The 25211-nt window shown below is 37.7% G+C and overlaps 1 protein-coding gene across 1 annotated transcript in view; it reads left to right on the top strand.

Moving 5' to 3' along the window:
- The window catches only part of LOC126162636 (SUN domain-containing protein 2-like), a 145912-nt gene extending 122113 nt beyond the window's left edge, over positions 1 to 23799 (top strand). The window contains exons 6-8 of the mRNA XM_049919267.1: positions 6445 to 6612; positions 14126 to 14221; positions 23704 to 23799. Coding sequence (XP_049775224.1) covers positions 6445 to 6612; positions 14126 to 14221; positions 23704 to 23790 — 351 coding nt within the window. The 3' untranslated portion in view covers positions 23791 to 23799. The remainder of the gene's footprint in view (positions 1 to 6444; positions 6613 to 14125; positions 14222 to 23703) is intronic.
- The last annotated feature ends 1412 nt before the right edge of the window (positions 23800 to 25211 follow it).

The following is a 25211-nucleotide window of genomic DNA, read 5'->3' on the forward strand; positions in this document are numbered from 1 at the left end:
ATCTAGTCAATTGACGTGCTTCATTTCTGACTGTATCACTATTAGGCATAAGAATAATATGAATATAAACATGAAATGATATGTATATTCTTCGGCGTTTGCTGTTGTCTCACTCTAGTTTCGTAGTTTATTAAGCAGACAGGATTTAAATGAGATAGCAGCAAACACGAAAGAATACATGGCAAAATGTTTATATACATATTATTCTTATGGTGAAGAGAATACTGCATGTGATTCACAATTTATAAAAGTTCCTATTAGCAACCATCTCTTCTCATAGGTAGAAAAAATTCAGAACGTAGAGTTGGCCATATTGACAAACATCCCAAACAGTCTTGCCAGTCGGATTTTCGTAGTACAGTACATTGAAATGTTGCTACATTCGAAGACGAACAATACGGAATTTGTATTTACTTCGTTGGATAATGTATGAAAATGCAGTGGTCGAAACTCGGGGCGGAGAAAAAATTTCGTCTTCCACCTTTTTTTTTTATTTATTTACTGACACAGAGGTTTTGGCGCCAGTATTTATCTTTGTGCCTGAAAAACATGCATGTGAATCGCTACATATATTCGACGGCAGAAGTTAGTTGTGGCGGCATCTACCAACATTTTTCAGAACTTCCGCTTACTTTGCACTCGATTCTAAGCCGCAGGCGGTTTTTTGGATTACAAAAACCGGAAAAAAAGTGCGGCTTAGATTCGAGTAAATACGGTACCCCCCTCAATGCTCTCACTACCATGCCATTCCAGATGTCCAATACATCATGACTCCACCTGACCTTGCTGATGAAGCTGGCATCGCCTCCCCAATGTTGGAGTCAGCTGTGATGTCACAGCTTCATCTGAATGACACCTAGATGACATGACTTGGCCCAGTCATTGCCATACGAGGAGACAACACTTCCCTACAGTGGCTGCCCATGCAATAACAACTTGTGTGGTGGATGCCGATCTCCAGCCATGCGTCAAATATTTATGTTGGTTCCACCATCGTTTCATCTGTTCTGCACTCAGGTGTCAAGGCCATGCATACTTCACCACTGTGTTGTGTAACCCACATTGCACATGCTGAATTGTAGATGCTACCCGAGGTGATCACCTACCGGATATGGCAACACTATCAATGACAACATTACTGCAGCATTTTTTCTGCCTGGAGGACAATGATACTGCACTGAACAAGACATTCCAGAGGCATACCATAGTTCCACTGACAGCTAGTGGACGACTTGTTACACACAATAAGCCACCTCTGCAACATCTATTCCCTCCTGAATGTCTGCAACAGCTTCGTGACCAAGTCATGGCTACAATTTGTTGTTTTCAATTAGCCCTCTCTCACAACAGACGACAACTGCTGTGCATGGCATGTAATCTGCTGTCCTTGTCTCATCTGTTACTTCCCAACCAGATAACTCATTCCCTACAATCTCTGTGAGAAATGGTCTGGCCATACATCACACCAGCAATGCTTGTGGCTTGGTTAGTCGCATGCATCTTCAACACCATCCTGCGAGAAATGGTCCACTGCGTACCATCTCTCAGCCAGCCATGATGTAGGTGATCATGTGCACCTGCATGAAGGTGGCCACACTAACATTCCACCCATCTTCTCTCCTCATTCCTTGCTCCACTCCAAAGGGTTCTGTGCGGGCTCGACTAGGGAGACTCCCCAACACTTCATCTCTGACTATCAAGTGGTGCTGAGTAGATTCTATGCCAGTTTAGTCTGGACATGATCTCTGTTATGTTAGGACATTTGGTCCACAACAGTGTACATACATTATATACATAAAGTAGTGAATTCTAATTTATTGATTCATGTCATGTCTTATTGCACCCATCCATACCCAAGTTCCTGAAAATGTGACCCACTGATCCAGTCCCATGAGAGAGAACTCTCATGAATAAAAATAAATCAACTCATGCATTGCATTAAAGGCACAACTAAGATAAAATGATTCTGCAGACACGTTGATAATTACTATTACACTTACATTATTTCTCTAGGACACTTGTCACACACCACTCTGACCTAAAATTGGCACAAAAATCAGCTATTATACTCAGCTGTTAAAAAGAAACAGTTCCTGGAATTATACCTTTGAATACTTTTGATAATTGGAATGATCATGTACATCTTATAAAGCAAAAGGACTTCCTTCCTGAGGTATGATAGTAGACTAGTTCACAAAAAAATGCCAAAGCAAACAAGGTGTGCACATGTTGCAGAAATGAATATTACAAGCATATTATACATTCTCAATTAAGAAAATTTGAGATGTTAAAAGAAAGTTTGACAGAAGAGATGATCAGGTAAGCCTTGTGGAGCAACAAGTATTTCTCTTGAGCTACTTCAAAAATCAACATAACAGTATGCATTGTGTAATAAAAACAAATAGAATTATTGAGTAAAATGAGATTCTGGCTTCTAAAATTCCTATTCAATAAATTGAGAACATAATAGTTGAACCCAGTCTTTAACTCTATAATATACCTTAGAATTCTGTAATGAAAGAGGGGCCTGAATAATTAATTAATGGAAAAGTCTCCACAATGCCACTGTATTCTTGTGGATCAAGGAATCAGTTTTCTGGACCCTTCATCTGTGATAGGGGAAGTAAGCATGCTGAACTATATATGTTGACAAGCATTTGATAATGATAGGTATATTGTGAGCTGCTTAAACGGGTTTGAATGAGATGTGCCTATAATTAGACGACACTTGTTTGTCTCCATTTTTACTGTATGTTATTAAGTATGTCAAAAAGTGTGCCTATTCATTGTTTGATTACATAGGTAGGTCAAGGATGGTCTGATGACGTTAGCAGAAGATATTAATGATCTATTAAAAACATTGCTATGCACAGTAAAATTAATCATTTTAGGTACCTAAGAATTTATGTAATCTCTTTAGGATATATGTGTTGAAACCCATACTGGTGGCAATCTATAAGTGCTTGGCAGTGTAAATTATTTATTTATTTACATAGTTTACGCCCACATTGGAGCACTAAAACCAAACATAACACAACAGAGTCTACAATGATTAAGTTTAGGTCTTAGTAGTCAGCCATTTCTTCGTTTCCCAAAACTTCTCCATTCGCTGTGATCTGGCTGCTCGTTCTTCTGCATATATGACATACTTCTTCCGTTCTGATGGTTTGAATGTCAGCCATGTGTATTTGTTCTTCAGAAGCAGTTTCTCTTCTCTGAGTTGAATTTGGTGTGTGGTGATGTTCAGTTCCTCCAGATCACTTTGAACTTCTTTAAACCAGATGTTTTTGGTTTTAATGTTCCAGAAATAGTCAAAAAGTTGCTTCAGGATTCTAGTATCTGTTAAGGGAGGTATGTAGCCAAAAAGTGCAATCCTTCTTCTCCACATTGTATCAATAATGGACTCACTTTCCTTATGCACTACTGAATTGGGCAAAAGTCTCCACTGCCCATTAACTTGATGTTTCTTACTGATAATTGTTCAGAATATTCTTCTAACAACTTTCTGCAATTTGTCAGTTGTTGCTTGAGTATTTAGTCTGAATAGTGTTTCACTTGCATATATTGCTTCCAGTTTAAAGATGGAGGAGTAATGTCGAAATTTAGCATTTATTGAGAGAGATCATTTTTTGTAGGTTGGCCACGTGGTTCTCTGCGCTCGCTGAAGTTTTAATGTTCTACTACCTATTGTGCTCTTTCATTAACATTCCAGGTAATAATCTCACCAAGATATTTAAACTTTTTTACTACTTTAATTTTTTGATCATTATAGAGTAAGATATGGGATGTGTCAACTGGGAAGCTGGGCATCATTTCTGTTTTCTCAAATAAAATTTGCAATCCAACCTTTGCCGCTAATCATTCTAGTTGGTCTACCTGAACCTTTGCTTCATCAGTATTGTTTGCTAACAGCACCAAATTTCATGCAAATTAGAAAGACAAAAATGGCACACTGAACTTTTTTGTACTTCTCAGTGCTTATTTCTCCACATCAGTTTCATGCTACATTGTACATATGCTGCAGCAACACCCTCAAACGGAAAACTTTGTGATAGCCCCTTATAAAACGAAACCCACATGAAAATGTATATTTGCTGTCAGACTCCATTCCAAGGAGTAGTTAGATTTGAGGAACATCATAGATCTGAAGCTATACATAAAATAAGAAAACGCGTGATGCAGAATATCAGGAGAAGTAACAACTTTAATTTGAAATGTAGGGCTGATGTCACAGGAGAACTGGTGATATATATGTCTTCTATCTAATTATGACCAGCATAGACCTTTGTAAGATGTTAAGGAAGTAGGGTGACTAGGAGGTTTGAGTAGGGTGCATATTTGTGTGAAGACAGCATAGGGTGCCAAGGAAGGCACAGGAAGTGGCCCCCAGTGGATGGGCCACCTATGAAAGCAGCCATGTCATTTACCAGCTCTGCCATAATCATTGCATAGCTCTTTATACTTATATGACTACCAACCAGCTGCCTGCCAGGATGAAAGGCCACCGCCGAAGTGTGGCCAAGAGCAAAGTAGACCACACTGTGGCACAACATGCAGCTGGACATACCATGCTTGATTTCAATGGCTGCTTCACTACCCAAGCCATCTGTATCCTCCCCTTCACCACCAGCTTTTCTGAACTGCACAGATGGCAGTTATCCTTACAACACATTCTCTGCCTCCATAATTATTCTGGCCTCAACCTGCAGTAACTTACTGTCCCTGCACCCCCTGCCCAACAATTTCCACCCCTTCTGTCATATCACCTCCTCTTTATTCTCATCTCCCACCCTCTTTGCTTGCCTTCCCCTGCCAACACACCCACTCATCTTTCCCCATTCCTCTTCTTTTTTGCTCCATTTTCCCCACCTCCCTTCCCCACAGCCTCTTGGTGCTTTGCGTGCCTGTTGAAATTCTAGTCCCTACACGCTCCATCAGACAGCCTCCTCTCTCTCCCCACCCACCCATACACTGCTATCCCCCCCCCCTTCCAGACTGCTGCTTCCGTCCCACATGATAGTTGCTTTCTGGCCTGAGCTACCAGAACTGGCAGTCATGTATGCATGAGGTGTGCATGCATGCTTGTGTGAATGAATGGTGTGTGTTCCTCTCTCTCTCTCTCCCCCTATTTTTCCTTGGTTTATCATTTTGTTGTGTTTTGTTTAATTTCATATTGTCAGAAATATTTATTTATTGAAGGTATGAATGAGTGTTGCAATTTTGGAGCTCAAGGAAGGGACCAAAATATTCACAAATTTCAAATTTTGGTAGGGTTTTATGATGTTATTTAAATTTTCCGTTACTATGACGTGTAGTCTTGCGCAGACTCTATTTTTTGTCCTGACATTGTTCCATAATAGTTATTTGCAATAGTTCAGAGTAAAAGTAAGTGAGGGGTGATTAACATCACAATGAATTCCCACGCTGTAAATATCTGCCTTCAGTAATCTTTTAAGATGTATATAGTAAAATATCTGTGAGATCAATACAAGTACATCTGAACAATGCTTGCCTTTTATGCACCCTCAGCACAGGAGTATTATTGAGAGATCAGAGAAGTGATGCAGAAGGAGTGTGTTAAAAAATGATCACTGTCTGAAAAAGAATACATGTAGAATTACTTCAGACAGTGAAGAGTATTTGACCTTGTGCTCTGATAAGAATATGTTTTTCTGGACTGCATATAAAAATAGACTGAAAATTAATGAAACTGTTTGATGATACACTATAAAAAGGAACTGTAACTATTAGTCCAAGTTAAAAATGATATGAACTGGCAGGTGATTATTCTGTTTTTAGATAGTACGGTAATAATGATGAACTGAGACAATCAAAAAGAGAAGTAATTTAAGTGCAGTAGTGACTGGCTGGCTTAAAATTTGTTTGACTGATTATTAAATGTTATTCATCAGTTTGGGACTCTTACCATTAGTCATCAGGAGAGAATTGGAGAGATGCTAACCAAACTCCAGTGCCACACACTACAGGAGAGGCTTGTGCTTTACAGAGAGGTTTACTGTGGATATTCCAATATTTCAGGAAGAGTCAGACAACATATTACTTTCTCTCAGATATGGCCATATATCCCAGATATGACCACCACAAGAAAATCACAGAAATTGCCGACATTGATACTCCCCATGCTCTATTCACTAATGGAATAGGGAAAAAGGGGGGGGGGGGGATAGAGCTATCAGCTGCACACTGAAAGGTGGTTTGCACAGTACAGATGTGGTTGTAGATAAAAATTCCTTGGTCATACTTCTAATTCTGTATTCACAACTACAAAACTATATTTTCATACAGTTGATGACTAGTAGAAATTATCCAATTACGTTTCTTCCAAACTAGCAATTGTTTGTTCTGTGCAAAATTTACTACTATTCCTTATATTTACAAAAATAGACAACCTTTCCATAACAGTACTTAAATGCTGTGTTGCAGGCAAATGTTTTGCCCGGCGAATGCTGGGCTTTCCATGGCAGTTCAGGCTCAGCAGCAATTAAACTGATTACGGAAATTTATGTGACAGCAGTGACCCTGGAGCACATTCCTCAGGCCCTGTCACCAACAGGAGAAAGGACTAGTGCACCAAAAGAGTTTTCAATATGGGTATATACTGCTTCTATGTTCTAACATGTAGGTTCTTAAAAAATGTAATACATCAAGTGATAATTATTGTATTGCATGCTTTTATGACCAAGAATTGTACTTCTTCAGTTTGATGTGCCACACAGTCATACAGCTTTCATATGTGTAAAGCTTGCATATATGTCTTTAATCAAGCACCAAATTAAAACTATAGATCATATTAAAAATAGTATCTATTTTCCTAGTTTTATCTTACTTGAATTATTAACTCTAGCATAAACACTATGTATTTCAGAGATATAAAGCTGGCATTTTTCTTATCTAGAGTTATGAGGAGCCTGGATTTCTGAAATTTTGGACCAGCTCCAGGCTTACAGTACTTTTCTTAATATTTGGAATTATGTATCAATTTTTCACACTCAGATTCATGTATGCATAGCTCTACCAACAAAAAACAGTATCCTCAGACAGTTTTACTAATTACATTAGTTGTTTTATAAGTGTTCCCAAATTTATAAATACAAGATTTTGTTTAACACGATCTCTCAGAAAATCTTTGCACAACCTCAGCCTAAGTTGAATCGTGACTCCTTCCCCTCCTGAATGTGATAAAAGTATTCCTCATACAGTACAGAAATATGATTTTTAATCAAGTACTGTACAAGTAATATGACTTAATTAAATAGATTGTAAAGTAAACTTCTATCACCTGCTCAGTATCTTCAGTATATTTGTCAATTCCAATGACATGAAAACCACACTTCTTTCTTGATTTGTTTATAACCATTTAAACAACTTCATTGGAAAAGTTCCTTGGTACACAACAGTAGTACTGCACACTACAGTTCCAGCACTGTCAAAAAATAGAGCATGAATGAAACCTTGAGTGATGAAAGGACTTTCATGGTATATCAACTCAACTGCAGCTGTTGTGCAGCTTTCTGTTAGTCATATTTACTATCAGACTCTCGACAAACACAGGCACAAAAAAATAATATTTACTGATAATATTTAACATCCTATTGCTGGAAATGTCACGGAAGATGACAGATGCAATGTGTATACATAATGCATTTCAGTATTACTGTCATTTTGATTATCCATTCCATTACTGTTTCTTTTAAGCTTGAAAGATGAAAAATGGTTCTGTATGAAGAGATGGAAATTGGATCTCTGTCTCTCAGGTTTTAATGTACACGTGGCTCACTACAGTTTTCCCATCTCTGTCCTCTTTCTCATATTTCTGTTAATATTCCTAATATTTTAACTTACATTTGACTCACAATCATTTTTACACCTCTGTTCTTTTTTTCATACTTCTACTAGTATTGTGGTTCTTCATTATCATTGCCCTACAGATGATGGATCTGAGCAGGAGAACATGAGGAAACTTTGAAATGAGAGCAACTGCAAGTAGATGAGACCATACAGAAAAAATACATTGTAGGGGACAGGCAGTGTGGTGTAATATGGGTGATGAAGACAAATAGCAAGCAGAGCAGACTTTATTTTGAGCCATATTTTTTTTTTTTAAATACTGAATTAATAAGGGAGATGGTTAAATCATTCCTGCTTAGGATGGTTCTGCGAGTGGAGGAATAAACTCTTCTGTTACATCTGAAATGAATCAGTGGTTGTGACACCAGGGGAGGGCACAGGAAACTAAGATAGCATGGGAAACCGTTTTGTAAATGACTTATTAAATGAAACTTTAAACTGAATTTTGTGGTATTGGGAACATTTCTTTGAATTGTGCTTTAAACAGGCAGCAAGATATAAGAGGCTTGGAACTTTAATAGTGGCAACTATTTATTTACAGCTCGTACAAAATAGATACATGTTTCAAAGTTTTACTGACCTTCATAGTAGTCATCAGCATTGTCTATAATGTGGTGCCAGTAATATGGAAGTCGAAGGATACTTTTAGCAGTGTCTGTTGTGTTGACAATTCGAGCAGCACAGTCTATTGCCTGACAAATTTGTAGCAGTTCTGAAGCGAATGCCATGAAGTGTTTCCTTCAGTTTAGAAATTGAGTTGAACTCATGAGGGCATAAGTCAGGGGAGTGCAGTAGGTGGTATAGCACTTAGCAGCCCCATCAGTCAAACAAAACAGTAACAGCTTGCTATGTATGTGCTTGAGCATTGTCCTGCAAAATGATGGTCAGGTCCTGCAGAAAGTGTCATCATTATTGTCTCTATGCTGTTCATTTTTGGAACACAACCTATGACCAGCTTAGAGACAGAAGTGATGACACTTTCTGCAGGACGTGGCCATTATTTTGCAGGACAATACTCAAGCACGTACAGTGCAAGCTGTTACTGATTTGTTTGAGTGATGGGGCTGCCAAGTGCTACACCACTTACTGCACTCCCCTGTCTTAAGCCCTTGTGAGTTCAACTCAGTTTCTAAACTGAAGGAAACACTTCATGGCATTCACTTCAAAACTGCTACAAATTCGTCGGGCAATAGACGACGACGCTCAAACTGTCAACACAACTGGCACTGCTAAGAGTATCCTACAACTTCTACATTGCCGGCAACAGGTTACACACAATTCTGGTGACTACTTTGAAGGTCAGCAAATATTTGAAACATGTATCTATTTTGTACAAGCTGTAAATAAATAGTTGCCACTATTACAGTTCCAACCCTCATATATTGAATTTTGCACCCCTCTTTGGTTCTACATATGGTTTTGCCACTCACATTTAGTGATTCTATTTTATTAGTTTCCCTTTTCTTTATATATGAGTTCAAGAGGCATCAACATGGTGCAGTTAATTCAGCTGTAGATAGTGCATCAACTTATTTCAGTAATCTCTTTTCTTTCATTTGAAACAACTGTGGTGCTACCTATTTATAGATACAGATAAATGCACTCTTCGTAACAGTGACATTTAATTGTGCACAAGATAATCTAGCATATTTCCAAGTTTTTCTCTCATTGTAATCTAAGTCTTTTTCTTGGGTACGGTAGTTTCATTTATTAAAGGGGACTTACAACACGTGTAGCACAATAACCCCTGAATGATGATAATTTAAAGTTATTTTGAATATATCTTGGGCATTCAGCCAGATGCCATTATTAAGAAGGTGCAGTATTTTGGCAAGCCAACTTCTTGTCATCTTCAGGATTTCATGATGACTGACGGTATTTTACTGAGCGCTGTCTTTATATCCCATCCCATTGCCCACAGCCTCTAGCTGGCAGTTTCTGGGTGTGGAACTGATGCAGTTGTGAAGGAATCATGTGGCTGCAGCTCAATCCATTGTTCTCAATCACACTGCTACCGGCACCAGCGTGGGCCTCTGCCAGTGCTGTGACAATAATCCTTTGTCCTTTCAGTTACTATGATGGGAGCAGATTTCCACTGTTCTTTAATCATGCTCAAGGCTGGGTCCCAGGCCATGCTCAATTGAAAACTGCTATCTTTATTCATTAGTTCATTCTAAATATTTGGCAGTACTGTGAGAGGATTCTGCATGTTCACTACATTCACATGCCTATACCAGACAAATTTGTTGTTGTGTTCTACACTGTGTGAACTTCTTGAGATGTCCTTTAGTGCACATGCATGTACATACATTTTAACAAACCTTGCAAATTTGGTGTAATTATATTCAAACATTTTAGTATGTTTGGTGTCAACGTATCAATGCTTCTCTTAATGTAACCTATGTTGTTATAGATGTCTGTTACATGTGAAGTATTATTTATGCATTCTCATTCTTTGAACAGAAGTAGTGCCATGTTTTATGACAGAGTCTCTCTTAATGAATATAAACACTGTTACATTCTATGATAGTTTCCCTCTTAAAAATACTGCATGGTAAATTGGTTTCATAGTCTGGCCTATTAGTTTCAGATATAGTATATAAAATGAAGGATTTTTGTGTAATTTTCCTTCACACATTGCAATAGTTTTACACATTCTTTATTACGGTTATATTGTAGATTTGCCTTCATCGTACTCAAAATGGCATTTCGTTTAGTAATGTAAGTTTTGCTTCAGGAGGTTCTCTTATGGGATAACTGTTTATGAAAAGAATGCAAATTTATGTGTTAAATCTGAATCAGCAAATATAACATTTGAAAGGTTCTTTAAAACATTTTTGACATAATTTAATGATGACATTCTCACAAAGCAATAGACAAAGGCCTCAAAAGCAAGGCCATGAATAAACAAATCAATGGTATAGTGAAAAACTAACAAATGTGAAAAACCAAGTTTGTTGCGCAATGTATATGAAAGTCTGAATACTGACAATGCCAGATTAGCCTATCTTAAATATAGGAATGAGCATAAAAAAACCCATTGCAGAAGCCAAAAAAGCAGACAATTTCAGCAGTATTGAGAATTCCACCAAGTGCAAAGCCTCATGGAAATTAATAAATAGTTTTGCTAAAAATGAAAGAAACAAGAAAATTAATATATGCCTCCAAAAATTTAATGATTATTTTGTTAAATGAATTGAGGAAGTAGGAAATTCTTTTATCAAACCTGATATTAGTTCATCAGAGATTCTTTCAAAAATTTTTTGTAAACTACCAGCTAATACACATATGTCTGCCTTCTCTGAGATCTCTACATCTACATCTACATCTACATTTATACTCCGCAAGCCACCCAACGGTGTGTGGCGGAGGGCACTTTACATGCCACTGTCATTACCTCCCTTTCCTGTTCCAGTCGCGTATGGTTCGCGGGAAGAACAACTGTCTGAAAGCCTCTGTGCGCGCTCTAATCTCTCTAATTTTACATTTGTGATCTCCTCGGGAGGTATAAGTAGGGGGAAGCAATATATTCGATACCTCATCCAGAAACGCACCCTCTCGAAACCTGGCGAGCAAGCTACACCGCGATGCAGAGCGCCTCTCTTGCAGAGTCTGCCACTTGAGTTTGTTAAACATCTCCGTAACGCTATCACGGTTACCAAATAACCCTGTGACAAAACGCGCCGCTCTTCTTTGGATCTTCTCTATCTCCTCCGTCAACCTGATCTGGTGCGGATCCCACACTGATGAGCAATACTCAAGTATAGGTCGAACGAGTGTTTTGTAAGCCACCTCCTTTGTTGATGGACTACATTTTCTAAGGACTCTCCCAATGAATCTCAACCTGGTACCCGCCTTACCAACAATTAATTTTATATGATCATTCCACTTCAAATCGTTCCGCACGCATACTCCCAGATATTTTACAGAAGCAACTGCTACCAGTGTTTGTTCCGCTATCATATAATCATACAATAAAGGATCCTTCTTTCCATGTATTCTCAATACATTACATTTGTCTATGTTAAGGGTCAGTTGCCACTCCCTGCACCAAGTGCCTATCCGCTGCAGATCTTCCTGCATTTCGCTACAATTTTCTAATGCTGCAACTTCTCTGTATACTACAGCATCATCCGCGAAAAGCCGCATGGAACTTCCGACACTATCTACTAGGTCATTTATATATATTGTGAAAAGCAATGGTCCCATAACACTCCCCTGTGGCACGCCAGAGGTTACTTTAACGTCTGTAGACGTCTCTCTGTTGATAACAACATGCTGTGTTCTGTTTGCTAAAAACTCTTCAATCCAGCCACACAGCTGGTCTGATGTTCCGTAGGCTCTTACTTTGTTTATCAGGCGACAGTGCGGAACTGTATCGAACGCCTTCCGGAAGTCAAGAAAAATAGCATCTACCTGGGAGCCTGTATCTAATATTTTCTGGGTCTCATGAACAAACAGAGCGAGTTGGGTCTCACACGATTGCTGTTTCCGGAATCCATGTTGATTCCTACATAGTAGATTCTGAGTTTCCAAAAACGACATGATACTCGAGCAAAAAACATGTTCTAAAATTCTACAACAGATCGACGTCAGAGATATAGGTCTATAGTTTTGCGCATCTGCTCGACGACCCTTCTTGAAGACTGGGACTACCTGTGCTCTTTTCCAATCATTTGGAACCTTCCGTTCCTCTAGAGACTTGCGGTACACGGCTGTTAGAAGGGGGGATAGTAAAACAGCTAAAACCATCAGACAGTGTAGATGTATAAGACATATCTTGTAATGTACTAAAGACAGTAATAGATTATATTGTGTATCCCTTAGCATATTGTATAAACAAGTGCATAGCTGAGAGACATTTCCCCGATGAGCTAAAAGTGTGTAGGATAGTTCCAATACAGAAAGAAGGATATACTGACTTACTTTCAAGTTACACGCCAATTTCTATAGCCCTAGCGTTTTCTAAAGTACTGGAATGTGTAATTTACCAACAATTATATGTTTACTTTGAAAAACTAGGAATAATTAGTGAATCACAGTACGGTTTTAGGAAAAATTTGTCAACAGTTGATGCTATAGACTCTGTAGTCAAATACATACATCAAGTGTTTGAGGACAAAAGGATTTTCTCAAGCCACTTTTCGTGATCTAAGTAAAGCTTTTGACTTTGTAGAGTACACACCACTTCTGGAAAAAAAATTGGATTCTATGGCACTGAAGGTAACAACCTTAAACTATTAAACTCGTATCTACAGGACCATAGGTAAATTGTCTATGTTGGCAAGGAAATGTCAAGAATAGAAAAGTTAAGGTAGGTGTTCCCCAAGGAGCCACACTGGGCCCTTTTATGTTTCTAATAATGATCAATGATCTGCCATCATTTATGAAGTCTAGTACAGTTCATTGTAGTAATGATCTCAGCAGTCTTAAAAGTTGTGTTGCAAAGACAGTGGACCAAGCTTCCAACTGGTTTAAAGAAAATGGCTTCTTATTGAATGGCAACAAAACACAGCCCATATGTTAAGTTTTTGGGGGTATATTTAGATGATAAATTACCTTGGAGTCAACATGTACAATATATTAGTGTAAGCTGTCAAGAGTAATTTATCTGTTAAGGAGACTTATGGATTGTGTACCCATAAAGTTTGTTAGAACATCATATTTCTCTTTCTTCCAAAGCATACTAACATATGGTATTTTATGGGGGAAGTATAGTTGTGTGCATGAGATCTTAATACTGCAGAAAAAAGCTATTAGGTAATTACTGGTTCTTCTTGTAAGATACACTGTAAACTGCTTCCTTGTGAATGAAAGATCATGACTGCAATAAACTTATAGTATGCTGTAATTTACACAAAAAAAGAAGTTACCAGAAACAAAATGCGGAGAAAATGTACATTGTTACAGTTCAAGAGAGAACAGATGTATTTATATCCAATACCACAGACTGTCAAAATCACTGAACGATTATGAACTCGTGAGGCACAAATTATTTAATAAGATTCCACAATCTGTATAAAAATTATCTGTACAAGCTTTCAAACAAATACTGCCAGTCTATGATGTAACTGAATATTTCAACTGTAATAGAATATTATAACACTAATAACAATCCTGTTGTTTCTTTTAAATTATAATATGTGTGATATTGTCTATTGCTTTATTGGCCGAATGACAGTAAAATTATTGTTATTATTAATTATTATTATCTCCTGCAGTTTGGCATCTTCTATAACAACATCTCTTTCTACAGGGTATTACTTCAGTAGACAGTGATGAAGATGCTTTTTGTTTTGGTCAATTTTTGTATGATCTGAAAGGACCACCAGTACAGACTTTTAAGGTCAAGGTATTTAAGACCTCCTTTTTTCAGTCACCACATAATCAGGATACACTGTATAGACTATCAAATCCAAACATTTAAGATCAGGTATTTTGTTAGAGCTAGGGATATTTTGTGGCAGTGAACTTTTATATCTGTCATTGTTTGATTAAGTGGTTGAGTTAATTTTGTTCTGTTTGATCACATTTGGCACATAGTGGACAAGTCAGCAGTTTATCGTGAAGTGATACAATATAGTCTATGTATTACAATTTAAAACAAGTATTTAACAAATATGGTAATGACAAATATTACTTACATTTATCTGTAGTTCTATGACATTAATTTCTTAACTTAACATTGCTATACATGTATTTACAGATACTCTTTAACATAGATACCATATCACATAACTTACAAAATATGACTTTCATTAGTTATACAACTATCAAACTGTAAAGTTCTTGTTACATGAAATACACTGCAACCAGCTTGCAAAAGGTCTTCTGACATGAAATCGCTTGTAGATACCGAGGGGTCTCTGTTGAGAGGCCAGACAAACGTGTGGTTCCTGTAGAGGAGCAGCAGCCTTTTAAGCAGTTGCAAGGGCAACAGTCTGGATGACTGACTGATCTGGCCTTGTAACGTCCTCTTGGGTAAGATATTCTGGAGGTAAAATAGTTCCCCAGTCAGATCTCTGGGTGGGGTCTGCTCAGGAGGACATCATTATCTGGAGAAGCAAAACTGGTGTTCTACGGAACAGAGCTTGGAATGTCAGATGCCTTAATCGGGCTGGTAGGTTAGAAAATTTAAAAAGGGAAATGGTCAGGTTAAAATTAGATGCAGTGGGAATTAGTGAAGTTTGGTGACAGGAGGAACAAGACTTCTGGTCAGGTGAATACAGAGTTGTAAATACAAAACCAAATAGGAGTAGTTTTACCAATGAATAAAAAAATAGGAGCGCGTGTAAGCTGTTACAAACAGCATAGTGAATGCATTATTGTAGCCAAGATAGACACGAAGCTCATGCCTACCATAGTAGTACAAGTTAATATGCCAGCTACTCCGCAGATGATGAAGAGATTGAAGAAATATATGATGTGATAAAAGAAATTATTCAGATAGTGAAGAGAGACAAAAATTTAATAGTCATGGGGGACTGGAATTAGATGGCAAGAAAAGGAAGAGAGGGAAAAGTAGTAGGTGAATATGGACTGGAAGGAATGAAAGAGGAAGGTGCCTGGTAGAATTTTGCACAGAGTATAACTTAATCGTAGCTAACACTTGGTTGAAGAATAATGAAAGAAGGTTAGTGTATGTGGAAGAGGCCTGAGATGCTGGAAGATTTCAGATAGATTATATAATGGTAAGACAGAGATTTAGGAACCTGGTTTTAAATTGTAAGACATTTCCAGGGGCAGCTGTGGACTCTGAGCACAATTTATTGGTTGTGAACTGTAGACTAAAAGTGAAGAAACTCCAGAAAGATGGAAATTGAAGGAGATGGGACCTGAATAAACTGATAGAACCAGAAGTTGTAGAGAGTTTCAGAAAGAGCAGTATGGAATGATTGACAAGAATGGGGAAAAGAAATACAGTAGAAGAACGTGCAGCTTTGAGAGATGAAATAGTGACGCAACAGGGGATCAAGTAGGTAGAAAGACGAGGGCTAGTAGAAATCCTTGGGTAACAGAAGAGATACTGAATTTAACTGATGAAAGGAGAAAATATAAAAACGCAGTAACTGAAGCAGGCAAAAAGGAATCTCAAAAACGAGATCGACAGATAGTGCAAAATAGCTAATCAGGGATGGGTGGAGGACAAATGTAAGGATGTAGAAGCATATATCACTAGGAGTAAGGTAGATACTGCCTACAGGAAAATTAAGGAGACCTTTGGACAAAAGAGAACCATGACTATGAATATCAAGAGCTAAAATGGATATCAAGAGCTAAGATGGAAAACCAGTTCTAGGCAAAGAAAGGAAAGCAGAAAGGTGGAAGGAGCATACAGAGGGTCTATACAGGGGTGATGTACTTGAGAGAAATATTGTGGAAATGGAAGAGGATGTTGATGAAGATGAAATGGGAGATATGATACTGTGTGAAGAATTTGATAGAGCACTGAAAGACCTAAGTCAAATCAAGACCCCAGGAGTAGACAACACTGCATTAAAACTACTGATAGCCTTGGCAGAACCAGCCATGACAAAACCCTACCATCTGGTGAGCAAGATGTATGAGACAAGCGAAATACCCTCAGAGTTCAAGAAGAATATAATAATTCCAATCTCAAAGAAAGCAGGTGTTGACAAGTGTGAAAATTACCGAACTATCACAGCTGCAAAATACTAAAATGAATTCTTTATAGACGAAAACTGGTAGAAGCTGACCTCAGGGAAGATCAATTTGTATTCTGTAGAAATGTTGGAACATGCGAGGCAACACTAACCCTACAACTTATCTTAGAAGATAGATTAACGAAAGGCAAACATAAGTTTCTAGCATTTGTAGACTTAAGCTTTTGATAATGTTGATTGAAATACTCTCTTTCAAATTCTGAAGGTGTCAGGGGTAAAATTCAGGGAACGAAAGGCTATTTACAATTTGTACAGGAACCAGATGGCAGTTATAAGAGCCAAGGAGCATGAAAGGGAAGCTGTGGTTGAGAAGGGAGTGTGGCAGGGTTGTATCCTAAACCCAGCTGGTGGCAGGAGTAAAATTCAAGGAATGAAAGGCTATTTAAAATTTGTACAGGAGCCAGATGACAGTTATAAGAGTCGAGGAGCATGGAAGAGAAGCTATGGTTGAGAAGGGATTGAGGCAGGAATGTAGCCTATACCCACTGTTATTCAATCTGTATATTGATCAAGCAGTTAAGTAAACAAAAGAAAAATTTGGAGTAGGAATTAAAATCCATGGAGAAGAATTAAAAACTTTGAGATTTGCCGATGACATTGTAGTTGTGTCAGCGATGGCAAAGGACCTCAACGAGCAGGTGAACAGAATGGACAGTATCTTGAAAGGAGGATATAAGATGAACATCAACAAAAGCAAAATGATGATAATGGAATGTAGTCAAATTAAGTCATGTGATGCTGAGGGAATAAGATTTATAAATGAGACACTTAAAGTGGTACGTGAGTTTTGCTATTTGGGCAACAAAATAACTGATGACGGTCGAAGTAGAGAGGATATAAAATGTAGACTGGCAATGGCAAGGAAAGTGTTTCTGAAGAAGAGAAATTTGTTAACATCGTGTAAAGATTTAAGTGTCAGGAAGTCTTTCCTGAAAGTATTTGTGTGGAGTGTAGCCATGTATGGAAGTGAAACATGGACGATAAATAATTCAGACAAGAAGAGAATAGAAGCTTTCGAAATGTGGTGCTACAGAAGAATGCTGAAGATTAGATGGGTAGATCAACTAACTAGTGAGGAGGAACTGAATAGAATGGGGGAGAAAAGGTTGCTGATTGTACGTATGTTTTGAAACACAAAAGATGAAACAGAAGGTCACATCAAGGAATATACAGGGTGATTCAAAAAGAATACCACAACTTTAAAAATGTGTATTTAATGAAAGAAACATAATGTAACCTTCTGTTATACGTCATTACAAAGAGTATTTAAAAAGGTTTTTTTCACTCAAAAACAAGTTCAGAGATGTTCAATATGGCCCCCTCCAGACACTCGAGCAATATCAACCCGATACTCCAACTCGTTCCACACTCTTTGTAGCATATCAGGCGTAACAGTTTGGATAGCTGCTGTTATTTCTCGTTTCAAATCATCAATGGTGGCTGGGAGAGGTGGCCGAAACACCATATCCTTAACATACCCCCATAAGAAAAAATCGCAGGGGGTAAGATCAGGGCTTCTTGGAGGCTCGTTCTCGGCCATCCAGAACTTTTTCCCTTTGCACAAACACCCATTCTCTGTAAACTGTTTATACCAACGTTTAATACACCACCTATCAGGAGGTTTAACACCATACTTCATTCAAAATGCACGCCGAACAACTGTCGTCGATTCACTTCTGCCGTACTCAATAACACAAAACGCTTTCTGTTGAGCGGTCACCATCTTAGCATCAACTGATGCTGATGCCTAGTCAACAGCGCCTCAAGTGAACAAATGTACAACTAAATGAAACTTTATAGCTCCCTTAATTCGCCGACAGATAGTGCTTAGCTCTGCCTTTTGTCGTTGCAGAGTTTTAAATTCCTAAAGTTGTGGTATTCTTTTTGAATCACCCTGTATAAATGAAAGTGATGCTTGTTCCAGTCTGAAGAGAGAACAAATAAGATGTGACACAGAAGGATGGAAGTACTGATTTTAAGGAGTGGTGTGAAAAGAAAGTATAATGATTGACTCCACAATTAAAGTCTCCTCAAGTTAATGGTAAGGCAGAAGGAATAAATCTTACTACCATGAAAAAAACAAGCTGCATGTTCTTTGATTCAAAAGTTGGAAACAAAATGGGCTGTGCAGTTTTGACTGCAGCTTATCTCATGAACAGAAGTCTGACAACAACTGTTCATGTGATTCCAGCTCAGATGTGGTGTGGGAGATCATCATCTTTGTGATGATTGGGTATATTTGGAGTTGCAGTATTCAGAAAAAACTTAGTGGAAGAGGTGAAAAGGCATTTTTGTAGCATATACAGACTGTGGCTATGTTGTATGGAATATAATGTTTTTTCAAGAAGAAGGAAGAGAAAAGAATAGAAACTTCAGAAGAAGATAAAAATCATATCAGAGACTAAAATGTCAAATAAATTTATGAAAGAGATGTGACAATTATGTCATGCTACTAAGGCTATAAATGAAAAGAAAGAATCATTGAATAAAAATGAAACATGGACTCTGGTGAATAAACAAACTGCTCATGGAAAAGAAATAATTACACAAAAATGGATTTTCAAGAAAAAGGATAATGGAAAGTATTAAGCTAAGCTAGTTGCAAAAGGATGTCACCAATATCAAAGAAAACTCAATTTAAAAGAATTTTTACTTCTGTTGTACAAATTAATTCCCTGAGATTCCTATCTGCATGAAATGCACAAGAAGATTTGACAATTATGATCTTCCTTAAAGGCAATGTAAAAGAACATTTTTTCGTGCAACTTTGAGAGGGATACAAAGCACATGGGAAAATTTCTCTGCTCAAAAAGGCATTGTAAGAGTTGAAACAAGCTCCTTTACAACAGAATAAGAAACTGAATGGCTTCCAACTGAAATCTAACCAATGTGTTTATCGTTCAGATACTGAGAAGGAAAAATGTCTTGCAATACATATTGACGATGAGATTTTGTTTGGAGAAGACATCTGTCAAATGAAAAATCGCCTGCAAAAACTCAAGAAAAAAATTTGGTATTATAATTGATGAACAGCCAGCAATGTGTCTTTGACTTTAAAGCAAAAGAACAAAGGAAGGTATTCATCAACAAAAAATGCTGAAGAAGTGGTGAAAAACTACAGAATGGAAAACATCAAGAAACAGTAACAACTTTAGTTTCATCACAAGGAGAAAGGAAGAAATCGATGCAGCAAAGTCACACATCATATGTTGTGAAACAAAAGGCAGTTTATTGTAAATAGTAAGTAAAAGAAGATTGTACTAGGCATATACTCTGAACTATGAAAACAGATCAACGTGTTCATTTCTTCCGAATGAGTCATCAATGTCAGCAAGAAATCTCATGATGGAGTATTTGTACAGGATTGACAGAGTTAGAATTCTAGCAATAGAAAACCCAGGATGGAATAATAACAATATCCTTTTCATAATACTGTCAAAATTAGAGTTCAGATATACCTGAACAGTGACCTCCACCATGTTTGTGAACTGACTCTGTAGATCTATGTGACAACCGTAACAGTGTTCCAGGTGAGGGTACAAATTACTGCAATATATGATACCTTAGGAGATAACAGGATGAAGATAAGCAAAGTAAACTAGCTATCTTTTGTAATTAACATATTTCTTTTGTTTTGATGGAATGTTACTCTTTGTACTGTCCAAGCTGCCTTTTCATTAATTGTTTCTACTCTGTCTGCAGTTATTTGGAATCTCTGCTTCTGGAAACATTTATTTTAAAAATGATCTAGTAAAAATATTTGAACCTAACAGGGGTTGCACGAAAAGTGCTCTGGTTGTAGTGAATGCTTCTGGAAATTGGCCATACAACTAAACTCTTATCAGAAAAATTGAGACTATAGCTTGTGTGGAGCAACCTTGTGAGGGAGTGACAAACCAGCCATGCTCCCTTGAGGGACCTCTCCAGTCACCTCTCCATTCCACATTTATTTTTTGACAGAACACTTCATCCTAGGCTCGTCGCAATTTTTAAAGAACCGTCTTCACAATTTCAGTGACGGGTCTTACATTATCCTTAATTATCTAGTGGAGGTTAAGGCCAAACTTCTTCTGAACACCCCCAAGTCACCACAAATCATGAATACTTCTCAAAAATCATTCAAAGTAAGAGAAATATATGTGTGTAATTTTTTTGTACCAAGTATGGGGAAAGAATTAATTTCAATGTAACATTTGTAATCCTATTCACAGCACTGTAAATGGGAATAGGATCAGACATAAAAAAAAAATATTAAAAAATAATATTATGGTATATACTTGTTTACAAAGAATAAGATCAGACTCATACTTCAGTTATGAGTGTCATGAAGCTCAGTTATTCTGGCATGATGAAATTTTACTTTAAAGTTAGTACTGTTGGCCCTGTTTTGTAGTAATATTGCTAACAGATCCTCTTTATTTAGCTTTCCAGTACATGTATAATAATGGAGTAATATAACACAACTTGTCGCATGATCTGTCAGTGTATTAGTACACAGTCATCCTCCTCCTTCATATTTTAAATTAGTTAATTATTACTGGATGAATTGGCCAGAAAGTTTCATTGAGTTGAAATTCCCATTGATTTTACTCTTTTAAGTTTAGCTAGAGTAAGCTCCAAAAGATTATAGCAGTTTAAAGGCAGTTCATTATTAATGTAGATTCCAACAGCTTCTGCACTTTGTTAATGTAGACCTTGACTCATTTCATATCCCTTACAGCTTCCTTCATGATAGGATCTACAGATTATGATGAATGAATGGATGAATGAATCAATAAATGATTGAAGGAAACACTACTCCAAAAGTGACAAAATGCACGATTTAAAGAGTAAATTAATTAAGGGAAATACTATTGGAAACATCAACAAAGTGTGTGTATGTGAACTAGAGTGCTGAACTAAGGATGTTGTTCATTCATTCTATTGTTAATATTTTTTAAGTTGTACCAGTCATATTATAAGGGGCATTTATAAAGAATCGAGCCAGAGGCATAATTACAGAAACAGGACCTGTATGTTAGAAGTATTGACTCTGGCTGCTGTGACATTTGTCCCACTGTAACACAAGGCGGTGAATGGCTGTCTCATAAAATTCCCGGGGCTGCAGTGTTAAACAGTTCTGCACATACAGCTGGATGCCATCATTTGAAGTGAATCGTTTGCCCCTCAGAGCCTTTGTAAGGGGGCCAAAAATGGTGTAATCACAGGGAGATAGGTCCGGACTGTATGGAGGGTATATGAGAACCTCCCATTTGAATTTCTGCAGGAGTGCCGTGACAGTGTTGGCTGCATGAGGCTTTGCTTTGTCTTGGAGCAGAATTACCCCATGGGTGAGATTGCCTGGTTGTTTTGATTTGATTGCTTGGCGAAGGGTGGTCAAGATTTGCGAGTAATGCTGGGCATTCACTGTTGTCCCATGCTGCAGGAAATGAATCAGAAGGGGCCACCTTGGTCGAAGAAAAAATGTCAGCATAACCTTTCCTGCACTCATGTGGATGGCCTTGGCTCTTTTTTAGTGGTGGTGGCCCTGGATGCTTCCACTGGAGACTGTCGTTTTGATTCTGGTTCAAAGTGATGACACCTTGACTCATCTCCAGCCACCACTCGTGGCAAGGAATGCATTCCTTTCCTGAGCATAGCACTTCAGATGAGCAACACAGTAGGTCATTCAACATGCTTCCTGGTGTGTTTGAAGACTGTGGGGCACCCACTGGGCACACACTTTGTGCATGTGCAGTCGTTCGTTAATGATGGTGTGAACACTTCCAACGGTCAATCTGACCATGGCAACTATGGCTTTCACTGTCACTCGGCAGTCCTGGATAATGAGGGCATCCACCACCTGGACGATGTCATCGGCAATGCACTGTGGTGCTCCAGACTGTGCATCATCGGCTAATGACATCCTTCCCTGAAGTGCTTGTGCCATGCCTTGACACTTCCAAGGGACAGTGTTCACCGTACACTTGTGACATTCTTCGATGAATGTCCGTTCCTCCTACTCCTTCAGCTGTCAGAAAATGAACAAGACCTCTTTGCTCTTCTGTCGATGCCTCCACGTCACTGTTTCCAATGCAACTGGCAGCATTGGATGATTGGTGCTTGCTGCTGCTAGCTCTGTATAGTCACATGATGTGCACATGTGCCCTCTAGTGACAGGCTGTGAACTTCCACACTCTGGTCAGAACCACACCTCATTACACATACCACGATAATATCCTCCTGTCACTGGTTTGCGTATTCCAGACTCCAGCTCATTTCTTTTTAATGCCCCTTATACAAACAATTAATGAGATTAAAATACTTATGAGAATAATCTTTTCGTCCAACAGAATTACAGCCCTAAGTTATATTCGATGACTGAGATGAGGATTCATTCTAATCATGGAAATCCAAACTACACATGTGTGTACAGATTAAGGATCCATGGGACTATCAATAACATGTCATGTGGAGTGTTCTAGATGTCAAAGATGGGGACATTAAACTGCTGCTGTACTACCAGCTTGTTTCACTGGTTGTCATTGCTCTACTCTTTACTATTTTTTATTGTTGTACATCAGTCAAGTATGAGTGAGCAAAATAAAAATGTTGGTTGATGAAGCTTTAGTTTTCTTTGTTCATTGAGACACTGCATTGATACTTAATAATAAAAACTCTTTCATAACAACATAACAATCAAGAGATTGGATATGGAAATAAGTAACAGAGTAACAAATGTCTTGGGTCTATCAAAAAAAAAAAAAAAAAACGAAAAATAATAATAAAAATATCAAACACACAAGAAGTAATATTTCTTTGCTCAAAAATAATTAGTTTGACACCCAATTTTATTACATAGAAAAGCTCCTTTGCAGTATCAAATAAAATATTTAAAGCAAGGATTTATGTGCAAACTGAAGTAAATGGAAAAAAAGCTTTAAATCCATACTATAGCATACTAAACAGAAACTCCTATTAATCATTTTCTTATTGTATATAATTTGTAAGCTATTAGTGGTACTGAATTATCTGTACTGATTAACAATATGTATTTTAATCTGACGCAGTATAGCAAAAGTAATGGTGAACATAACACTTCTTGTAAAGCTTATTACTACTACTCTCTGTTATAATTTTTTACTCATTACTCTTTTTTTTCTGTTTACAGTATTATATGTACAGTCTTGTTCTGCATCCAGATGGCTTACTTCCACATATGAATCTGTGGATATCATGTACAATAAGTAATAAATAAGCTTGTGACAACACAATCAAACACTTACAAGACATTCATTGAAGGGATATAGTGTGTAATATCTTTAGTTCTGTTCCTTTGTCGTCATGCATTTTGTCTTATGCCCGTGTGGTTGGTGTTTTATATTCTCCTTCTTGAATGCTTTTGCAAGTGTGCAGTAATAAATTGCAGTATTTCACCTGCAGCAGTTATATGTTATTTTTACTGTGACTGGATATGTCTTGTATCGGCTATGAATAATGAGAAACACATCAAGTGTGAATCTGTGGTTCCAGTTATAACAGAGGCCACCTCACCAAATCCAGATCCATTATTGAGCAAATCAAACAGACTGACTATGAATAATGGGTCTCAAATGCTTCAACTGAGGTATGTTCGCTGGAACTTTTGGGCTTTGAGCAGTTCTCGAACATTTGTCAGTTGCCTGTACCATATTTCCACACCACTTACAATGTCATCATTCTACTATGCATGCCACACTGGCCAGACCTGTGATTCAAATTGCTGGAACTTTTTATTTACTGCCTATGACGTGTGTGATGATGACAATTTGCAATTTATACTTGCCACTGGACACTCAGACTCCTATTATTGTCAGTCACTATTCACAACACCCCACTGTGCAGAAATATGAACACCTCAAGACAGTGTTCTTTGACATGTGTGTAAACTGAGGTGACAACACATACAAGAGATTTTAAATAGTGAGGTTACTGATGACAAATATTCATCGGAGTTTTGGTGTCAGCTTCGAGCATTAGTTACAGAAAATGAAGTTTCTGAATTACCCTATGCATTGTTTAGTTCAATCAGTTACCAGAGTAATTTCGTCTAATCCAACATTCTTCCTTGTCTAGTGTATGTAAAACATGCTGGATTTCCCTAAGTCAGTATGCTTAGTAGCACGTCATATAGATTCATTTGGCTATTTATCTTTCTTGCAAATCATAGACATTAGAATGACTGCTCTATAATTTTCTGCATCAGTCATGTAGAATATTTCCTTTGTAGACAACTGCTTGTCTTATTACTTTCCCTCTGTTCAAGCCAAACTTAAAAAACTTCTACCAGCTAGGACACCACTGTTGAATCAGCCTTTTTCAGCATATCAACAGTCACATTGCCAGGCCAACATGCCTCCCGCATACTGCTGTTTCTAAGCATCTTTGCAATTTTCCTTATTTTTATCTGGACGTTCCTGCTATCAGTAGTTGCAAGTTGAATTCTTTTTTTTCCCCTTGTGATTGGTTTGTACCTCATAGTCTATCCACACTCTTCAGCAGTAACTGGTTATGTCTCCCCTCCCTCTCAGAGTCAGTTGGAATGTTGTCACTTCCATTTACATATCTTACATAGTTATAAAAACTTTTCTTTTTCTCATGTGGAACTGTTCCCATATCATGTCCAACATGGTATGCACT

Source organism: Schistocerca cancellata, chromosome 2 (assembly GCF_023864275.1).
Source record: "Schistocerca cancellata isolate TAMUIC-IGC-003103 chromosome 2, iqSchCanc2.1, whole genome shotgun sequence".
In the NCBI taxonomy this organism is placed as follows: domain Eukaryota; kingdom Metazoa; phylum Arthropoda; class Insecta; order Orthoptera; family Acrididae; genus Schistocerca; species Schistocerca cancellata.